General features: G+C 46.6%; 1 protein-coding gene across 1 annotated transcript in view; it reads right to left on the bottom strand.

The window, feature by feature from the left end:
- The window catches only part of Lrig1 (leucine rich repeats and immunoglobulin like domains 1), a 102,473-nt gene extending 87,305 nt beyond the window's left edge, over window positions 1-15,168 (bottom strand). Inside the window, 3 exon segments of the mRNA XM_038318403.1 lie at window positions 14,923-15,046; window positions 15,049-15,079; window positions 15,082-15,168. Coding sequence (XP_038174331.1) covers window positions 14,923-15,046; window positions 15,049-15,079; window positions 15,082-15,168 — 242 coding nt within the window.
- Between the last annotated feature and the right edge of the window lie 5,005 nt (window positions 15,169-20,173).

The following is a 20,173-nucleotide window of genomic DNA, read 5'->3' as shown; positions in this document are numbered from 1 at the left end:
AAGAACACTTTCCAAACCCAAGGACACTTCACTGCTTACAAATAGTTTACTCTTCCTGATCCCCAAGCATATAATATTCGCAGTTGCTCCAGAAACCAAAGAAACATGCAACAGGAACACAAACCACAACCTAACAGAAACAATAAACAACAGATGGCAAGGCATATGTGCACGCTGCCACCCTTCTCACCAAAGAGCCGGAGCACAAGCCAGACCAGGAAGAAGCCCGTGCTTCAAAATCGCATTTCAGACACCATTAGAGTACCAACTGTATACCGAACTGTGCTGGGTACACCAGCCACTCAGAAGCAGAGAAGCCAGTGACTGGCCTCAAGGACTCAGACTTGGAAAGAAAGGGAAAGGGCCAGGACTGGTCTTAGAGTATTCTTTCCACTATGGTCGTGTGCACGCGGACTAGACACCTAACTCTAGCAACTGCTAGACCTGACTGGTTCTTTACCAACCCTGAGCCTGGTGCATAAGACACACATGATATATCCTGCTATAAAAACATAAACTGTTAGTACTCTACTGGCTTCAACCATGTGTTAGGCATTGTCATTTCTTTGTCCTTAAAAAGCTCAATAAAGTGGACACTTTAATCATCCTTATTTTACTTGAGGAAACTGAGGCAGAGAGAGACCAAGCAGATGCACCAAAGTCACTCAGACAGGTTCCAGGGATGCCACTCTTAACAGAAACCACATGGCCACTTTATCTCCCACCCTGTAACCACAACCTGTGACACGAAGGAACTCACAGAAGGTGAGAGCGCACGGTCTCCTCACAGACCCTGAACCATGGACCTACTCTAGGGCCTTCCCTGGTAATCAGAAGCTCAACTGGTTTAAAGAGTTCAAAATAAAAGCTTAGCTCACACCGACTCCAAGTCACACTTGCAGTTGCTGGTGACGTCAAATAGCGGGTGTTGATGACATTTCTTAAACATTATCTGCCCCAGAGACAAAGGACGGGAGTCCTGTACGTAAGTTGGCTGTGGCGCTGCTTCCGGATAGAAACATTCCATTTTAAGTATGGAATCTCACGGTCAATTACTCTGCCGTTTTCACCTCGATGCTAGTGTTTTTAAACTCTGACTACAGTTTTCCAACTGCGCTCTAACTTTAAGCTTTTATGTTTCTTCCACATTTAAAGAGAATGCCGTTTCCCAATATACAACTCCCAGATGTAGAGTTCACCGATGACTCATCTACAGAACAAGTGTTCTGAGACATCAGCTCCAAATAGAGGAAGAACTTGGAATTCCCTCCTCTCTCAGAGCTAGAACTTGCCTAAATCTGCTCTGTCCAACGGTTTGTTTTCAATTATATTTCCAAATTCTTTAACAATAACGGCGCAGCTTGCGGCACCAACACATCTGACTCTTTGAAGTGGTTCTCGAGCAGAAAGTAGAAAATGAGGAGGAAGAAGGAAAAGGAGGTCTCTCCACAACTTTGGTTTTAGGTCAGAGATTCTCTCCAAAGGTTCTCTCTCTCTCACAGAAGCTGACAAACCACACAGTCTGACTGCATGGTGCAAAGCAATGATCCCTGAGAAGGCAGCAGTTACCCCTTACCTCACTAGCTTACGAGGGCCACCCAGATCCTCCACACAGCCGTGCCTCATGATTGCTAATGCTCAAACCACTTCCCTTCAGTCCTCTACATAGGTTGACCTGAGACAGTAACATCTGGACGCTAAACCTATGAAGCCTCTGGAGGATCAAGGAGCCACGGGATCCTTTCTGCCAAGAAAGAATGCACCAAACCTTGAAAGAGAAAAGTCCAGAGGCAACAAACAAACTTTGTCTGATGATTCGTAGGTACATGGACTTAAACAGTTCCTATGACTTTCAAAACTAAGTGAGGTGAAAAGTTACCTAATCAGACTGAGAATCTTTCGCAAGAAGATCAGACGTAAATGGTAAATTCATAAAAGGTAACAAGAGTGACAGGAAATGACACCATATATGAAGCTCATGGAAGAAGGGTGGGAAATCATTTAGCCTATACTGATCTAACAGAACAGAAAAGGGTTGTTTGTTTGGGTCTTTTGTTTGTGTTGACAGGTTCAAATCTAGTCCAGACGGGCCTTGAATTCAGCCTACAGTTGGCGTTGGCTTTGAACTCCTGATTCTTCTGCTTCCACTTCCCCAGTGCTGAGACTTCATGAGGCACACATGTATGTGTGTGTGGGGGGGGGGTTCACATGTACATATGGAGGTCAGAGGACAACCTCACGTCATTAGGTACCACATGATTGTTTCTTTTTGAGACAGGAGACACACTCTCACTGGCCTGGTACCCACTTAGGTGACTAAGCTGGTAACCTAGTGAGCCCCAGGGATCCTCAGGTCTCTACCATTCCAGCATTAGGATTTAGAGTCATCTAGCTTGGATTTTATTATATGCATTCTGAGGAGGGAACTTGGGTTCTCATGCCTGCAAGGCAGTAGTACGTTAATAACTGAGCCATCTCCTCAGCTCTCAATGAAAAGTTTTTTTGTTGTTGATTTTTTTTTTCGATACAGGGTTTCTCTGCATAGCCCTGGCTGTTCTGGAACTTGCTCTGTAGACCAGGCTGGCCTCGAACTCACAGAGACCCACCTGCTTCTGTCTCTGAGTACTGGGATGGACTAAAGGCCTATGCCACCATGCCGGGCAAAAATTTTTTAAAGTAGCTTTTTGGACTATTCAGTCCTAATGTCATCTCTAATTCCTGCTAAATGTATGTCGAGAGGTTCCAAACACCACTAAAGGCTCCTCTAACTTCACTCTATTCGGGTCTGCAGCCCCAAACAAAGCTCCAACTTCCAAGAGCATGCTCTAAAGAAAAGAACAGAAAAACATCCTTTCTCATTTTATGAAAATGTACATGATGTGCATAAAAGGGAGAGCCCAAGAATCTCCAGTAAAGAAAACAGCAATTCCACATAAAAGATGGCCGTGAAGAACACAGAAAACAGGGAATGGGGAATGGTCCAGTGTGTAAAATCCACGCTGTACAGACATAAGGACCTGAATGCAGATCCCCACCACCAATGCAGTTAGTTGTTAAAGGAGTCATGTGCCTGTAACCTCAGCACCAGGGGAATGGTGGCACCAGTTTCTGAAGCCTTTGGCAACTCAAGCAAGCCAAAAGGATGAGCTTTAGTTTCAGTGAGAGACCATTTCAAAATAAAGTACAAAGCAACACAGGAAAGACACCCAACATTGGCTTCTAGGCTCCCCTGCCCCTCCTCCCACAAATAACTTCTTAGAATAAGGAACATAGAAAACAAAAGCTACATGATAAATATAATCTCTTAGGAACTACTCTATTTGGCAGGAACCAAGATTTTCTAAAAACAATGTTAGATCAAAAGGAAACCCATAGATGGGTAAATTTGGTGTTCACTGAACAGAAATACATTAAATAAAATAATATTTTAAAAGGAGAAAGAAACTTCAAACATTAGAAAAAGAAGTCACTGAGCTGTACAGAAGTTGAGCACTGAGTTTCTGCACCGAAAGGCACACTGAGAAGCTCCCTGGGAAAATGGCTGAAAGTTACTCAGAAATCAGCCATGCCCCTGCACAGAACCGAAGGACAGAGCTGTGGGTGTGTCCTTCCCTGCAGCTGTTGCTACTGAAGCTGAAAGACTACCAGTCTTAGGGACAACTTCACTGATAACCACTCACTCACCGACAGCCAGCAGCAGTCCTAAGAAAACCCGACTCAAACGATTCTGTAACTTCTTGCCTTTTCTCTAAACCTATGTTCCTAAAAAGCTAAGTCAACGATATCAAGTTTGCAGTTTCCATAGTTTTCTTTGGAGGGAAAGGCAAGCTAACAATCCTTCAACCAGAATGCATGGGGCCAGTTCCCCAGATCTCAGATTTTTTTTTATTTCTGGATTATTTATATAAGGATGGTACCCAAGTCTAAACATGAATTCATTTATGATTCATATACACCTTATACACATAGCCTCAAGGCAATTTATACACTAATTTTAATACTTTGTACATGAAAAATGAAGTTCCCAGTATGGAATTTTCCACTTGTGGTGTCACGCCAGCAGTCAGAAACTGTCAGATCTGAGGCACTTTGGACTTTCAGATTAGGAAAGTTTCACCTGTGCTTTTAGATGCAGCATTTGCTTCTCCTTGTTAATAACAAAGGCCCATTGGAGGGTCCCTCACTAAACCTCTCCCCGATGCTCCGTCTCCTCTGGCTGCTCTGGGTACCCATCTGCAGATCCCACGGAGTACTTTAAAGTAAGCATCCTACACAAAGACCGTTTATTCTCTTACCAGAAAATCCAAGGAGTAAGTTTCTTCCCCCTTTGCCTCCACTAGCTAGAATCTGAAAATGAGATCTTATATCCTTACAGATAGGAAAGTAGGGGACCAGTCCAAGGTCACAGCACCAGTCAATAGCACAGTCAGGATAGCCCCCCTCCTACACCCCCACCTGGCCTTCTGAGACTCAGCCACAGCTAGTCTCCATTCTATCACATTCTTAGTCTCCACAGCTTTAGAAAAATTCACTCTTTTCTTTTGGTCAATAGTTTTTCTCCCCATTTAGTCAAGAATTCCTTTAAGAAGTTTTTAAGCTCTGGGCTCCTCTCCTCCAGAAAGATGTACTAAGTACCAAGTGTTTTCCAAGGAGACTCAGCCTTGCCTCCTGCTCCCCTCGGGTCCAGAGAAAGCTATGGAAGCTGCAAATTTCTATCTTCAACCTTTTAAGAGCTTCACTGTTTGTTTCTTTGCTTGCTGTTTTTGTTTGTTTGTTTAGGCAAGTAAAGAGCCAGGTATGATGGCTGGCGGTGTGAACTTGTGACCCTGGCACTCAAGAGACTGAGGCAGGAGATTGCTGTGAATTCAAGACCAGCCTGAGCCACGCAGTGGAGAGACCTTGTCTTGAGAACAAACAAACAAAACAAAAGCAAGAAAATTTAAGGACATGCAACAAAGTTCTACAGACTCCAAGTCATTAACAATGAGGTGAAATAAGTTTTCTTTCGGGGTGGGGGGGGGGGGGGAGGCTGCCCAGAACTGAACATAATTAAAGCATTCCTAAACAGTATTTCAAACAGACTTAAAGAATCTAAAACTCCTCTCAGAGACTGGTGAGATGGCCTCAGTGGTTCACAGCACTTCTGCCGGGTCATGAGGCCCGGACTCTGAATTCCAGTGCCCATGTTGGGTGGCTCACAATCACCTGCAAGCCAGCTCCACGATATCTGACTCACTCTTCTGGACTTCAAGGGCACGCATGCACACATGCACACATTCACATACACACACGCCATAAAAACACATGAACACATAACAAACACATATACACAAATAAACCACTTCAAAAATAAAAATTTTATCAGAATTCCTAGTTTTTCTTGGGCAAGGCCAAACATACATATATAAACAAAACTACTTCAAAATAAAATAAAAAGCGTATCAGAATTCCTAATTTTTCTCTTGGGCAAGGCACAGCCTCTCCCATGAAAGGAATGACCTGGGGAGAAGACACAGACTTTGGATCTGAGGAAACTGTGAACTGGGAGTGGGGCAGCCTTGGTAGCTGGAAAACACTTGCTTTCCCTTGGTTTCCGCCTCTCCTCTCCTACAGAGGAGAGGACAATCCCTCCCCACTTGAGCAGTGGCTTCAGCATCCATCACTTGGTTGCATCAACAACCCACTTCCTGGAATCTCCGAGCTCTTCTGGCTGTTTATAGAGTTTTGCAAACACTAGGCGCTCATGTGCCAGAAACTCACACTGTCCCAGGTGGAGAAAGGAAGTCTCACACACACACACACACACACACACACACACACACACACACACACAATTATCTTAGTAAAAAATAAAATGAAAGGCAGAATGTGAGCACGAGGCTGAACCAAGATAGCACATGAGGAAGGGGACAAGAGAGAGTTCTCCCCAAGGTACAAATCAGAACTCAAGCACACAGTCAGACCCTCACACTGGGTTCTCCTGCCTCTAAGTCGCTCTTAACTCTCCGGCGTATGTTTTTATAACAGAGAATCCACTGTAAATGCTATTCTAATCAAATATGACAGCAGTTTAATTATGCTCAACAGATCTTTGAACTTAAAATGACATGCTGGATGGGTTTTTAAACCACTAAACGCTCTATAATTTACCTAAAATTAGATCTTCACATACAGAATATGAAAATCATCGATTATTTGAAAGGAATTTCTCCAACCAACAGAGAGACAATAGAGAAACAGAGCCACGGACTTCTATAACACAAACCACTCGGTAGCCATGAAGAGGAAGCATTTTTTCTAATCTGTGTGAAGCTAAAAAGGAACCCAGAGGGTTCCAGGAAGCTGGCTCTGAGCTTTGGGGGATTTTCTTATAGGGCGCTTCTAACTCTATTTAAAGCAGACTCAAGTAGACACAGCTGGAGGGTCAGGCCCTGCAAAGTAAACAAGAGTTAACTCAATTCAGATTCAAGACTCAGCTACAACCAATAGCTAATTATCCCTACATTAAATAATAATAATATCTAAAATACCACTTTTAAATGACCCATTGTAATCATATTTGCTCACTAATAGATTGTAATCAACAATTAATAGGTTGGAAGGACCCTCCCAATTATGGGATCTACGGAAAAAGAAAAAAACGAATGAGAATTGCACATTCTGGCAAGGAGCTCGAACTTAAGAACTTTAAACACTACCCACAAAAGCAAAGGTAGGAAAACAAATAACATGTAATTCGAGAACATTAAAAAACCACAGTGCCTGAAACATGTGCTGAGTAAACATCCTGCAAATACATAGTTTGTCAAAATTCCCTTTGGAATTTTGATTGATTATTTTTCAGAACTTGTTCATTTACAGATCTCTTCAAAGTCATCTTTTAGTGAATAGTTGCCATGGGAATGCTACATCCCCCAAAAGCTGTTCAGTGTAAACCCTACACATTTACAGATGAAATGGCGTGCTTTGGATTTACTTCTTTAAAACACTGTAGAAAGGGAGGGGACACTGAGACACAGAGCCTCTGAGATATTATGAGTTGGTAATTATGAAAGCTGGCCGACATTATTAATAAACTGGCACTAGTCTCTCTTTACAAGATAATGTTAAGAGGAAAACACCTTACATTAGTAGAGTGAGTCCCTTTAAAGTACCTAGCTCCATGGCAAACATTTCCTTAACTCAGAATTGGTTTGAAGGCCAATCTTTCCAGTCATCTCAGAAGAATACAAGTTCTCTTGGCAAGAGGCTTTGTCCCAGTCAGCTGACAGTTTTCACTGTCCTTTCTTGTTAACCAACCCACAGTGCAAATGCTTCAGATGTAAAGGCTCTCAAAGGCAGAGCCCTGGAAGCACAGGACCTGGAGCTGCCAGGGCTCTACGCCCCAGTTCACTGGGCCCTAATGGTCCCTACCAGCCATCATCAAGTAGGTAACGCAGAACAAAGAATTCAACAGTGCGATTGTGCTCTGCTGAGATGAGCGGTGGTTTGAACAACAAATTATACATTAGTAGAAAGGTCAAAGGACAGGCAGGGGGAGCAACTCCTCGCTCTGCACAATGAAGACACACAAGGCAAATTTTAAGGGGGTTTGCTTTGTTTTCATGACCAGCTTTTTTGTTGTTTTTTTTTGTTGTTGTTGTGTTGTTTTTCGAGACAGAGTTTCTCTGTGGCTTTGGAGCCTGTCCTGGAACTAGCTCTTGTAGACAGGCTGGCCTCGAACTCACAGAGATCCGTCTGCCTCTGCCTCCTGAGTGCTGGGATTAAAGGCGTGCGCCACCACCGCCCAGCTTCATACCAGCTTTTAAAATAATGGGAAGGGGCTGCTTGTGAAAGAAACCGTACTCATTCATTCATTTCCAATTCCTGCTCACCATAAAAGGTGAGAGGCTACACATCACGAAGACCTTAAAGACAGACCACCTTTTCTTGTCTTCTGCCAAAACAAACTCAAGGAGCGGGGATTGGAACCAACATCCTGGTTCACAAGGAAGCAGCAGTGATGAATCTGGCCTCACGGAGATGAACGGATTGGTTGTTAGCACAGTGGGCCTTACCGGTTAGGTTAGATTAAATAGTAATAAGGGTGCAAACAATTGCAACCGTTCATGTGGGCAAGGCTGTGTGTGAATCATGGCCATTCACAAGGGGAAAGACTCACTGGCAGGTGCTCCAGGAGCAATAAGCAAACGGCTTTTCAAGGCATATCCTTGCCAGGTTCCTTAGATGACCCTGTGTTTGCTGTCTGTGGCCCCTTCAAGTTGCCATACCATTGTAAACAGATCAAAACAAATGAAACTTGTTATCTGCCTTCAGCCAATAACTATCTCCCCTCCCACCTCCTCTCCTTCAAGTCTTTCCAAAAGGAGTGGTGGGGACCAACAAGGATCAGCGGGCCCTAAAGACTGTAACCTAATCTCACTTGGAAGAGCACACCTGCATCCTTTCAAGCTACTGAGCTACCTGCATTTGGGTAGGGCTCAGTTTCAATGAAACTTTGAGAAACAGGAGGATAAAATGATTGGTTTAAGGACTTCTCACTTTCCTGCCTTTCCCATCCACCTTCCCCAAAGAATATGCTAAACAGGCAGTATTTACACAACTGGAATAGATTTCAAACTCCCCCAACAATTTTTGCTAATTGTATAATTTACTGCAACTGTGTACAGCTTCCTGCCCATTTATTCTGAGATTCCCAAGCACACGAGTCTACCTGCTGCAGTATAACTGCACCACCAAAGCTGTTGCTGGAGAACGATGCCTGGCTTGTGATGTGAGTCATGCTATACTACCACACCAAAAGATCCCTTCATATCAGAAAGGTAAACTTTCCCCAGGAAAGCCTTTGTCACTAGGAAATGCAACTCGGCAGGGCTAGTCATGAGAACGGATGCAAGATTTGAGGAACTGCCACCTCAACCTTCAATTGACGGACCACACAGAGGAAGCAAATGGCACGTATGCACATTTTAACCTTCCTCATGGCAACGACAAGATATGATACATTGATCCCCGTGGCAGAAACAGGGGCAAGGGCTGGAGAATGGAGATACCAGAAACGGACCCTAAAAAGAACATTCCAATCTTTCCATCACCACTCCAAAGTGAAGGGTGGCATTGGGTGCCCAGACCCCTGCAAAGGTAAATGGCGCCACCATACACAGAAGAGCAAAAGTAAATAAAGTTCCAACCACATCATTCCCACCTATCACATTATCAGAAACCAGGATCCAATGCCCATTTCGAGAGGATTGCAAAGACTCAAGGCAGGGAAACCAGAGTGCAAGACCACAGGGAAAGAAAGAAACCACTTTTGAAAACTTAGAACAACTTTTATTAGCACATTGTGTAACTGTTTTAGGATGTCTATGCATAATACACTTGGGTCAAAAACAGATGATCAAGGCCAGAGAGAAAGCTGAGACTTAAGTGCACTTCCTACTCTGTCAGAAGACCTTCGTTCAGTTCCTAGCACCCAGGTCAGGTAGCTCGCATTACCCTCTATAACTCCAGCTCCAGGAGAATCCGAACCTCTGGCATCTAAGGGCACCCACACTCAAGGGTATATACCCCCACAGACCCTCGGGCATGCACATACCTAAAAATAATAAAAATAAGTCTTTTAAAACCCACAAACTGAAGCACTAAACTATGCAAAACATGATGACATAGAAGCTAAAGTATAAAGCTTTTGGGTAAGAAAAGGGATATCCACCCAAGAAAGTATGGGCACAATCAGAAGTCTGAAATTCAACTGGTGAAAAACCGAAATCTTCATTGTGTTCTGTGCATTCTTTGTTGACCTATTCACTTTGCTTAGTAACAGTGACCACGTTTGGCACAGTTATGTAAGTAACCAATGAATTGGTCAGACTGAACTACTATCCTAATCTCTGTCACTACATAAAACTATTTGGGCTAAATCAATAAATTAATGCAATTTCCATCATACAAAGTTCAACCTCTGGGCTTCAAGGTTCATAGGAAATAAAACCAATTCTGCAATCTTACTAGAAACCACAGCAGGAGATAACAGTCAGTTGCTAACTAGCACAGAGAAAGAAGTGAAGTGATGAGGTTCATCCCTAACAGACCCCCTGGCTCAATACCATGCCTAAACTGTAAACGCATATTACTAACGGCCCCTAAACCTCCCACAGACCAGACACCACTTGAGAATTTTTTCTAGTTCCCTTCCTCTGCCTGGGATATTTCCCTACACCCCATTCTCCCTCCTGTCTCAAGACAAAGCATTCAGCCTTTGAAAGTGCATTCACTGTGAACAACAATATTAACACAGCCCAAAATCTGCTTCTAAAAGACCCCCGGGTTTCAAACTGCAATTGCTGATGAGGGGGAAGCGAATGTCGCCAAGCTCATTCAAAGCGAGCTGAAAGTTGGGCTTACCCACAAAACTTAGTCTTGCAACCTATGCGGTAAAGAGAGAATCCCCTTTAACGTTTCAGACAAATGTGGGAGGAGGAGGAGGAGGAGGATGACATGGCAAGGTCAACCACCACCACCTTTCTTCCTACAGCTTACTGCAGCTCTCAAGCTCGGTGAGCCCCGCTTCTACATTTCCCTCTCACCTTTTCAAGCAGCCACAGGCTACTACTCTGAACAGCCACCATCCCGGCTTTCCTATCTCACAGGTCTTTCTCCGGGCATAGTAGATGCATATTTTAGAACCAGGTGTGCTAAGTCACACTAGCCCCTAGCAGGCTCTGGGACAATTTCTATCCACCATGGGATGCATGAGAGAAGGCTTTGCACCACAGAGACAATGCGAGAAGGGAAAGAGACCCTCTGGGAGGGAGCTTGCAGCCTGACGCAGAAAAGGTCAGCCAGAGGGCGACCCAACTGGTCAGGAAGTAGTCCAGGGAACCCAGGCAACACAATTAACCAAAGAGGGAGGAGGCTGGAGAGCAGGAACACTGGAATCTGACAGAAGGAAGCTCCTATCGCAGTGCACTGCACTGTCCCCAAGCCTTCTTCAAGATGCTTGCCAAAGAGTCACTTGCCTATAATACACTCACAAGTCCCAAGTTTGTGAATACTAGTGACCATAGGTAATTATAGAAAGAGATAGAAACAACACTGCCTCTTAAAATAGTGCCCTGAAGGGGGACAATGCCATGAGGATGTGGGCTCAGTTGACAGAAGGCTGGCTTACAGTAGGCAAAGCCCTGGGTTCGATCCCATCCTTACAGATCTTTATCCCGTGAGCTCACAGGAGAGTAGATGTTGAAAGGAGCAAGTACCCGTCAAGATCTATAGGGCTGGGTGATAGTAGCACCTCAGTGGAAGCACTGTTGTGTAGCATGCCCCAGGCAGTGAGTTGGATCCCTAGCACCACAAAATAAATAAATCCATCTCTATTCCAAACAGCCTCCAACCCCGAATCAGAACAAGTTCAAGATTTGCTGAGCTCTTAAAGTGATAGGAGATATGCATACATAAAACAGTAAGAAGGAATCTGGGCCAGCTAGGCACTCCATTCAAACATACACATCTACATACACACGCCCCAGTTTGGATTCTTAAAAGGATTTGGTCATCCTGGTTTGCATAAATAAGATGGAAAGTAATTCCAGAACTTTAATTCACAACACTTGCCACGGCCTGGTCCTTGGAGCACAGCGGTAGAATCTGAAAGACAGATTTCCTTGCTTCTTCCAACTATACAGTGACAGCACAGGCCATTTATGTGCTCCCACAGCAAGCTAGATTTGAGCCACCCAACTCAGTTCTGCAAATCATAGTATGAGAAACAAATCAATAAACTCTTACTACTGGGCACTCAAGATGACCACATTTGGTGTCCTTTCCTAAATGTCCTTGCTTTGAATCCCTGCTAACGTCCCTCCACAGAACAAGAATCCAAGGCCCAGCCTCCTTCCTCCACTCCAACAGGCCATCAGTTACCATCAGAATGTCAAAGTCAACAGCATTTTTAACTAAACTCTCTGCTCAAATCTAGACAGGTAAGAAACGTCGAAAAGTAAATCCTCTTAATACCTCAAACAGCTTCTGATAATCCATGCTCTCAAAATAGTTTCAAAGGAACGCAAACACGTAAGTTCTAAGAAGGTCAGCCTCTTCTACGGTTCTGGGAGCTGGAATAAGTCTTGGCAGGATGTGGTGCTATTTCTGAATGTCCTGACTGGAGCATGCCAGCCTCACCTATGCAATGAGATAGGCCTCAGTTATGCTCAGCCCTGGAGAGGACTCTATTTCCCCCAGAAGCACCAACCTGAATTCTATTTACTGTTAAAACGTTCTAGTTTCTCTATGCTTGGCATAAGAGCAACTCCAAAAGTAGATGAACTGTTTACAAAGGCGGGAGGAGTCCCGCAAAGCCATAGGTCCCTGGATATCGCAAACCCCAGCACTGAACTGTTTGAGCAGCTGCAGTTACTTACTGCATAGGCTTATGAACAGGCTCAAAGCATTTTCTAGACACAGTGGCCTCAGAAGGTGTAAGTAAATCACTGAAAATAACAGACACTATATATATACGGAGACTTTCTCTACATGGGTCTTGCCACATCAGAGCCCCGAGTATGAACATCTTTATGGAATACCAGACAGAAAGCAATGGTTTGAAATCAAAGTGTTTGGTATCAGAGATACAGCCTGGAGGAAGCAAGCTTGCCTGCCTAGCACACCCCAGACCTCAAGCCTCAATATCGGGGTGCGGGGGAATATTTGAGAAATCTGAGAGGTTAGAAACAATTCACACTTGATTTCATTTGAGCAGAAAGAAGAAATTCCTAACTATTTTTTAAAGGACACAATTGTCGTGTGTCGTGTGTGTGTGTGTGCACGCGCTGTGGCACGGGGAAGGCACATGTGAGAGCGTGTTGTATTTACCACATGCTAACCAAGAAAAACCGCACTGCTTGAATCCCTAAATCTAATCCGTTAAAGCCATCCTCAGCAGAGGCAAATCTCCTGAGGCTCAAAATACCTACTCTAGTATTTATGATCATTACATTCTGTGAGTAAAAGAAACTGCAACTTTAAAGGTATCTATGCTGTGTGAATTGTCACTGTGGGCAACGAAAGTCTAAAAAATGATTAGTAAGTTTTGCTCCAAAACAGGGCAAGGCAGGTGGGGTCTTGTGACCTAGGAAAGTGCAACATAAGAACACTCTGTCCTCTCCAGGAAGTCAGGCTTGGAGAGCCTTCCTTCCTCACAATGACACCAACACATGGCTTGCAATTCTCTCTCCCAACAGGTGAGCACTAAGAAGTTATCCTAATGCTACCCCACATGGTTCTAATATTTAATTTTAAAAACCTACCTTAGTATACAAATAAAAACCATGTCCCCAAACTGCCTCAACTATTAATAAATAAAATCCTAGCAAAGAGCAAACAGTGTGTTCATCTCCCGGTAACTAACCACAGAACCACTGTGCTCAAACCATTCTAAGATCATGCATTTTCACTAGTGAATTCTGGAGAGGAAGCAGATCTCTGAAGAAAAAGCCTAAGGGTAGCAATGGTAGCTAATGGGTCGCAGCCAGCTTCTAGGGCTCACCACAGCGGCTTGCCCCAGAGATGGAAGTAAAGAACCTATGCCTCATTTTGAGAAGCACAGGGTCTTCTTGTTAGAAAGGAAACAACTTCTCCACATAGTAGAAGGCCAATCCTGTGTCGTCGATTTCTCTTTTTGAAACCAGTGTCATGACTTCTGCTGCTCCTCTCTATGTCCTAGGAAAGACATTCAAGTGAGAAGCAGACTACTCAAACCAGGCCTTTTTGGAAGGTACTAATAGTTCTAGAGATGCTAATTACTGATAACCGAGGTCTAAGTTTTTAGAAGAGTAACAAAGCTATTCTATCCCACTGTGCTTACAGAAACCGAATGTCTTTTCGTTCCTGCCAATCCCCTGTTAAAAAGCATCCCACTAACCCTTGACAGGCCACCAACCCCAAACAGCCCAGAAATGCCCCTCTGTGCGGTGAAGCCAATTGACAGAGTCAGCAGGCCCCTGGCAACCTCTCCAGAAGCAGCACTACTCTACAACTAACTTGTTGCCATTTATGGAGGAGAAACTGGAGGGTGGGACCCACCGCTGGGGGATCATCAAGCCCAAGGGGGCCCCAGGGAACAGACAGGAAGGGATCTGGAACACAGTTCCTCTACATGCCAGTCAGGCGGAAAAGGGCAAACAGCCGCACTCAGAGATCTCCAAGAACTCTCAAAGCTCCTCAGTCCTGGGTTCTCAGGGCAGAGGGTCCCTTTTGCCCCTGGCCAATACCAAGTCAAGCCACCATGGGTCTCTAGTGATTAGGCAACAGCAACACACACTCACTAATAAATAATGTAAAGAGAACGAACATTGGAGATAAGAGTCACCTTCATTCATTACCAAATGGAGGCAAGTTGGAACTCAGGACACCAAAGATCTGGGCTTGGTGGAGAGGAAAAAGAGGAACAAACGCCCACCGATCCTGACATAGGCTCCAACACTTCGCGTTGCACTCAAATCCGCTCACCTCCATCTTCACTCACAGACACCCCACACACACGCACCTCCCGCTCGTCACCACACTCACTCACCTTCAACGTCCACAAACCGGGTGGCTCACCCTCCACACCCCACCACTCGCAGGTCTCCACACTCCACGAAGCACGCTCAATCCCCCCCCCCCTACACTCGTGTCCTGAACCCGCACGAGAACACGCGTTGCAAGGCACGCTTCTCCTCTAGAATCCACGAGATAGACGCGCTCACCTTCAGACCGCAGAGACACGGTCCTCTCCACCGGACCCCCAACGCGCGACCTCCACCCAGGCCACCCACAAGTCTCATCAGCCCGCAGAGTGCACTCCGCACCCTCCCCGGCTTGTGCACACCCGCAGCCCGTCCCAGTGACAGCGCCCGGGCAGCTGCAAAGGTGATACTCAACAAGCTCCGAGTCCAGGAGGGCAAGTCCCGGGGCAGCGTCGTCAGCCCGCGCCCGCTGCAGTCCAGCGAGTCCACGGCGCAAGTGCAGGCGGCCGCGCAGGGCTCCACGCGAGCCGGCCTGGGCGCCCCGCCGACTCCGGCCATGGCAATAGCAGCAAGCAAGCAGCAGCGGCGGCGGCGGCGGCCGGAGCAGAAGGCGAGGCGCGAGGCGCGGGGCCCCGAGCACTCCCGGACCCGGCCGCGCCATCTTGTCTGGAGCGCGCCCGCGAAGCAGGGGCGCGAGCGCTGGCGCGAGGTGCGGGCGAGCGAGCGGTCGGGCGCGGGATGCGCTCGGGCTAGGCCTCCGCACCGGACCAATGGGACGCCCGACCCCAGTCGGCTCGGCGGCCTGCCCGCGGGCGCTCAGCCGGCGCGTTCAGCCCGGGCCGCTTCGCAAGCGCCCTGGGGAACAGCCACCCCCGCGCCCCATCCGGGCCGAGCCCCTGCGCGCGGCGAACTCCGCGGAAGTCCCTGCGGTGAGTGCTCGGCCGCCGCCCGCAAGTCCTTCCGCCGCGCTGCGCGTCGCCCTCCCGAGGCCCGGGCGCGCACGACTAGGTTGCCGCCGCTGAGGACGGAGGACGCTTAGCTTCGGCCTCTGAGCGTGGCGCGGGCGAGCATCTACAGGGAGGGCTCCGGGCTACGAAGCCGTGAACCCCCACGCGTCCCAACGTCCCGGAGCGTCCGGAGCGCACCGTGCCTCGGCGCGGCGAACAATCAGCGGCCAGCGCCGCCGCAGTCCAGCCCGCGGCCCGAGGCCCCGCCCCGGCTGCTCGCCCTCACACACCCTCGGCTGGGGTCCCGAAGGCGGGAGAAGCGGCCCACGTTGGACGCCGGCTGCAGAGTGGCGCCCCGCCCCGCCCGCCGCTCATTGGCTACGGGAGCCCCACGGGCTACCGTAGGCCCGAGGAGCGCTTCGCTCCCCCACCCCACGACCCGGCCTACCGCGGGCGGGGGGGGGGGGTGCTTTTCCCACCCCAAGGGTGTGAAGGGCGGGGACTGGGCGGGGGAAATGGAGGGGGCGTGCTTCCTCGTCTTAAAGGAGCCCCGTAGGACGTCGGCTACACTGCCCCGGGATCTAGAAGTGGCCTAGGGATCGCTCCGTTGAGCCTAGAGGAGGAGGAAAGATTGGGGAACTATCTGGACCCAAGGTTTGTTCCGATTCCCCCCCCCCCCCATACAACAGACAACACAGTGGATTCACAGCAAACGTTGCACACTTTTTTCAGGTGCCTTTCGGGAGGCATCTAAAAAAAAATTAAAACTTTCACAAGTTTTCTCAGCGTTTTCCTCCAGAGCGGATCCCCTTCTCATCGAACATCCTGGAGTTCTTCTCGATATCTAAAATTAGGAATGTGTCCTTGACTACCGAAATGAACGTGTGCTACAGAAATTGAATCTCAAGGGCAACGCCCTCTTCCCCCGCCCTAGTTAGTTGAAGGATAGTTCGGGAAATGCTCCGGGCTTAAAGAAAGGGTTTGTTGTGGTGTTGTACTTTGTTTTTGAAAATCGGAGCTTTTAAAAGTCAGTTTTCAAGACACCATCCATGGCATCACTTTCTAGACAGTAAAAGAGAAACTAAACCTGCAAATGTGGCCTCTACGGTTCAGAATGGACTGAGAGCTGCCATGTGAAATAGTGCATGGGCGTAGGTGGGCGCGTACAGTGAAAAAAAAGGGGGGGGGGGTAAGATTAGCACTGTAATACATACCTGCTGCTCTGGGCGCTTTTGCCTTGCTGGTGTCTCACATACATCTCTCCCCGAGAGTTTCTATCTAACATAGGGCACACCAGTCAGGAAAGCTAAGCCACAGGGGTCTGGAAAACATTTGTCCGGCGCGTTAAATCTACCTTACACTTATAGAAATGGAAGTAGAAGAGCTGTTCATCGGGAAGACAAAATCAAAACACTTAAAGGGTTTTTCTATTCCATATTCGGCCCATTCAAGTGGTTTTCTTTGATACTAAATGTGATTGTTCCCCCTCAAGTTTTTAAACTGGTCAAGTAATTTGTTGGCTTGCCTGCCTGTCTTCCCTCCCCTCTCTTGACTCCACGTGTAGCCCAGCTCCCTCCAAAGTTGTGACCCTCCTGAATACCGTCATTGCAGGTGTGTGCACCACACCCAGCTTTGTTTGCCATTCTCCTTATCCTGACTTTGATCCTTCCTTTCTGCTAATTGCGTACACTATCAGATAAATGATGTTCATTTCTCTTGGTTTTTTTTTTTTTTATATCTCTGAAAGTGATGTTGAAAGCAGTGTTCAGACGTGTGTAAATTAAGCCAAACGTGATACCTCAGGAAAGCCCTGTGCTTGATTGCTCCAGCCAGTGTGTGCATGCACATACATACATGAGGCAGGAACGTGTGCACTACACATGCAGTGCACATGAGCATATACTTCCATCCGGATAAGGAGAAACAGGTTTCTTTGTTTTCATGCCTTTGGGTAGAAGAAATAATAATAAAAATAAGTTGGGGGAATGGAATATAAAAGACCCCCAAGTTGAAGGAGTCCTCTATCTTGATATTTAAGTATTTCAAGAACAATGGATACAAAAGGTGCATTTTAAAGACTCATTTTATTCTATTTTTAGTTGTGGTGTATGTCTATATCTGTCTGTCTGTCTGTAGGATGTGCATTCGAGTTGCAGGGTGTCCAAAGAGAACAAAGGCACTGTAGCCTGATGCAGGTAGTTGTGAGCCACCCTGACATGGATGTTGGGACAAACTGAAATTCTCTGCAAGAGAAGTATGGGCATGCTTAACTACTGAGCCATGTCTCCATACCGCACCCACACCCCCCACCCAACACACACAACTTTTTTTCTTTGAAACAACATCTCACTATGTAGCCCAGGTTAGCCCAAACTTGCAACAATCCTCCTGCCTCAGCATCCCAAGTGTTGGGACAAACAGTACTTTAGGCCACTAAGATGGTAGAACAAGAGAGTAATTTGATCCCTGGGACCCAGAAGGCAGAGAAGGAGAGTGCTGACCTTTGCAGGTTGTCCTCCAGCCTCCAAATGCATGTACACACACACACCTAATTTAAAATTCAATTTAAATGTCTTATTTTGTTCTATGTGTATGTGCATTTTGCCTGTGTGTATGCCTATGCAAACACATGCATGCCTACAGAGATCAGAAATGGCATCAGATCCCCTGGCACTGGGAGTTACAGACAGCTGTGGGCTTCCAAGTGGTGCTAGGAACCAAACCCAGTCCCTTTGCAAGAGCAACAAGTGATCCTAACCACTGAGCCCATCTCTCAGTTGCCCTCCCTCCCTGAGTTTTTAACCAAAGAGTAATTTTTTTCAGAATACTTATGAGGATTTTCCTTAGAGAAGAAACTCGTCAGCTTGTCCCCACCCCACCCCAGAATCAAAAAGCATAATAAACACAAGCTAGTCACACTTCTTGAAACTAAAGATTACCTTTAGGTTGGCACCAACTGAGTGTTTTCAAATGCTTTGTAGGTGGAGACTATGAAATGCACTCGGGACCTCCAGAGTCCTAGAGGACAGGATTTGGTTAGCTGCAAAGGTAATTTGCCCACAGATCTACAACATCCCCTGTGGTCTGGTTGCCACACCACCAGAGAAGAGGATTCCAAACAGAGAAAGACTTGGGGGGACGGGGGGCGCCTGGGCCTTGGCAGTTCTTCTTGTCTACAGCGAAGCATGAAAGTCATGTCTGCTCCTCACCCATGTATGGAAGTATCTGCCCCACTACTAGCAACCTGCATGTGATTGCAGCAAGAATGTGGACTGGAGAGCAGAGATCCAGCTTAGAAAAGAATCATCTGTGGCCACAACCTAAATCCAGGAAGGGATATCAAGGGAGACATTTATTACGGAAAGCTACCTGCTAGGAGAACAGGTTGTGGTCCTTTCAGCACAGAGCAGTGTGTCTGGGTCCTCAATTTTAATCTACTGCTCTAATTATTTTTTTTAAAAAAAAACTATATCATGTAGTCCTGGCTAGCCTGGAACTTGATAGGTAACAGAGGATGACTTTGAACTCCTGATCCTCCTGCCTCTACCTCCTTAGCGCTTGAACCATTTCGCTAAACATTCTAGATTTTTCAGTTTGCTTTAGTCAAGCAGGAACCAATGCCGGAACCAGCAAGGAATGAACACCCCTAAAAATCGTTCTAGCGTTCTTGCATCTAGAAGTCTCGGCAATACATCATGCTAACCCCACTGCTAGAAAACCTCAATTACCCCAACTGTGCCAAGAAGCACACAAGAATGTAATAGGAAAGGGGGCCAGCAAGACGGCTCAGTGGGCAAAGGCACTTGAGGCACAAGCCTGAGGACTTAGGTTTCCAACCCCAGAATCCATATAAAGGTGGAAGCGGAGAATCAAGTTTACGAGTTTGTCCTTTGAGCTCCATGTGTGTGATTTGCCATGGGCATACCCCCACCTGGCACGCACACCCCTTTCTACAAAGCAGAAAAGCAGGCTGATCACAGGAATTGAAATTCCAACTTCAAAGGAGTCAGAATTATGCCTTCTTGGTGCGAAAAGAGAAGTACATGGTATTTGGTGCACTACAAAGCACTGGAGTCTTCAGGAGTATAGCTCAGTGGTACGCCCCTTGCCTGGTGTACACAGGTCACCAGAAGACCTAGGTTCCAGCCAGCCTTGTTATTAGAAACCTTTATCCCGTTCTTTCTTTTCTTAAACCTTCAGTATTCTTGGATGGCAATGAAGGATAGTTCTCCTGTGCTCGAGAGAGTTAAAATGTGTGTTGGTTGAGCTGAGGAGATGGCTCAATGGAGAAGAGCACTAGCCATGAAGCATAAGGACCTGGGTTCAAGTCCCCAGCACCCCCATAAAAAGCTGGCTGGTGTGCCTGTATCCCGGAGCCATGGGAGGCAAGAGACAAGAGGATGGCTGGGTCTTGTCATCTGTTTGCCTAGCTCCAGATTCAGTAAGAGACCCTGCTTCAAGGGCATTAGGCAGAGAGAGGTGGAGGGACATTCAAAGTCTTCCTCTGTCCTACCCTCAATGTACACAAGAGCCCTCACGTACACACATTCTCACACAACATATCTCTCTGATAAAGGGCACGGGTGTGTTAGGGGACAGTTTAGGGCAGTTTAGGGACACACATATCTAAGGCTTCTTTTCTAAGTGTTACTAACTTTAAACTCTGAAACAACAAAAGTCCATGGTTTTACTACAGATGGAAAATCTTAGTAGGTTCTT

This window comes from Arvicola amphibius, chromosome 2 (genome assembly GCF_903992535.2).
Source record: "Arvicola amphibius chromosome 2, mArvAmp1.2, whole genome shotgun sequence".
NCBI lineage: Eukaryota > Metazoa > Chordata > Mammalia > Rodentia > Cricetidae > Arvicola > Arvicola amphibius.
This window is presented reverse-complemented; position numbering and strand designations above follow the sequence as displayed.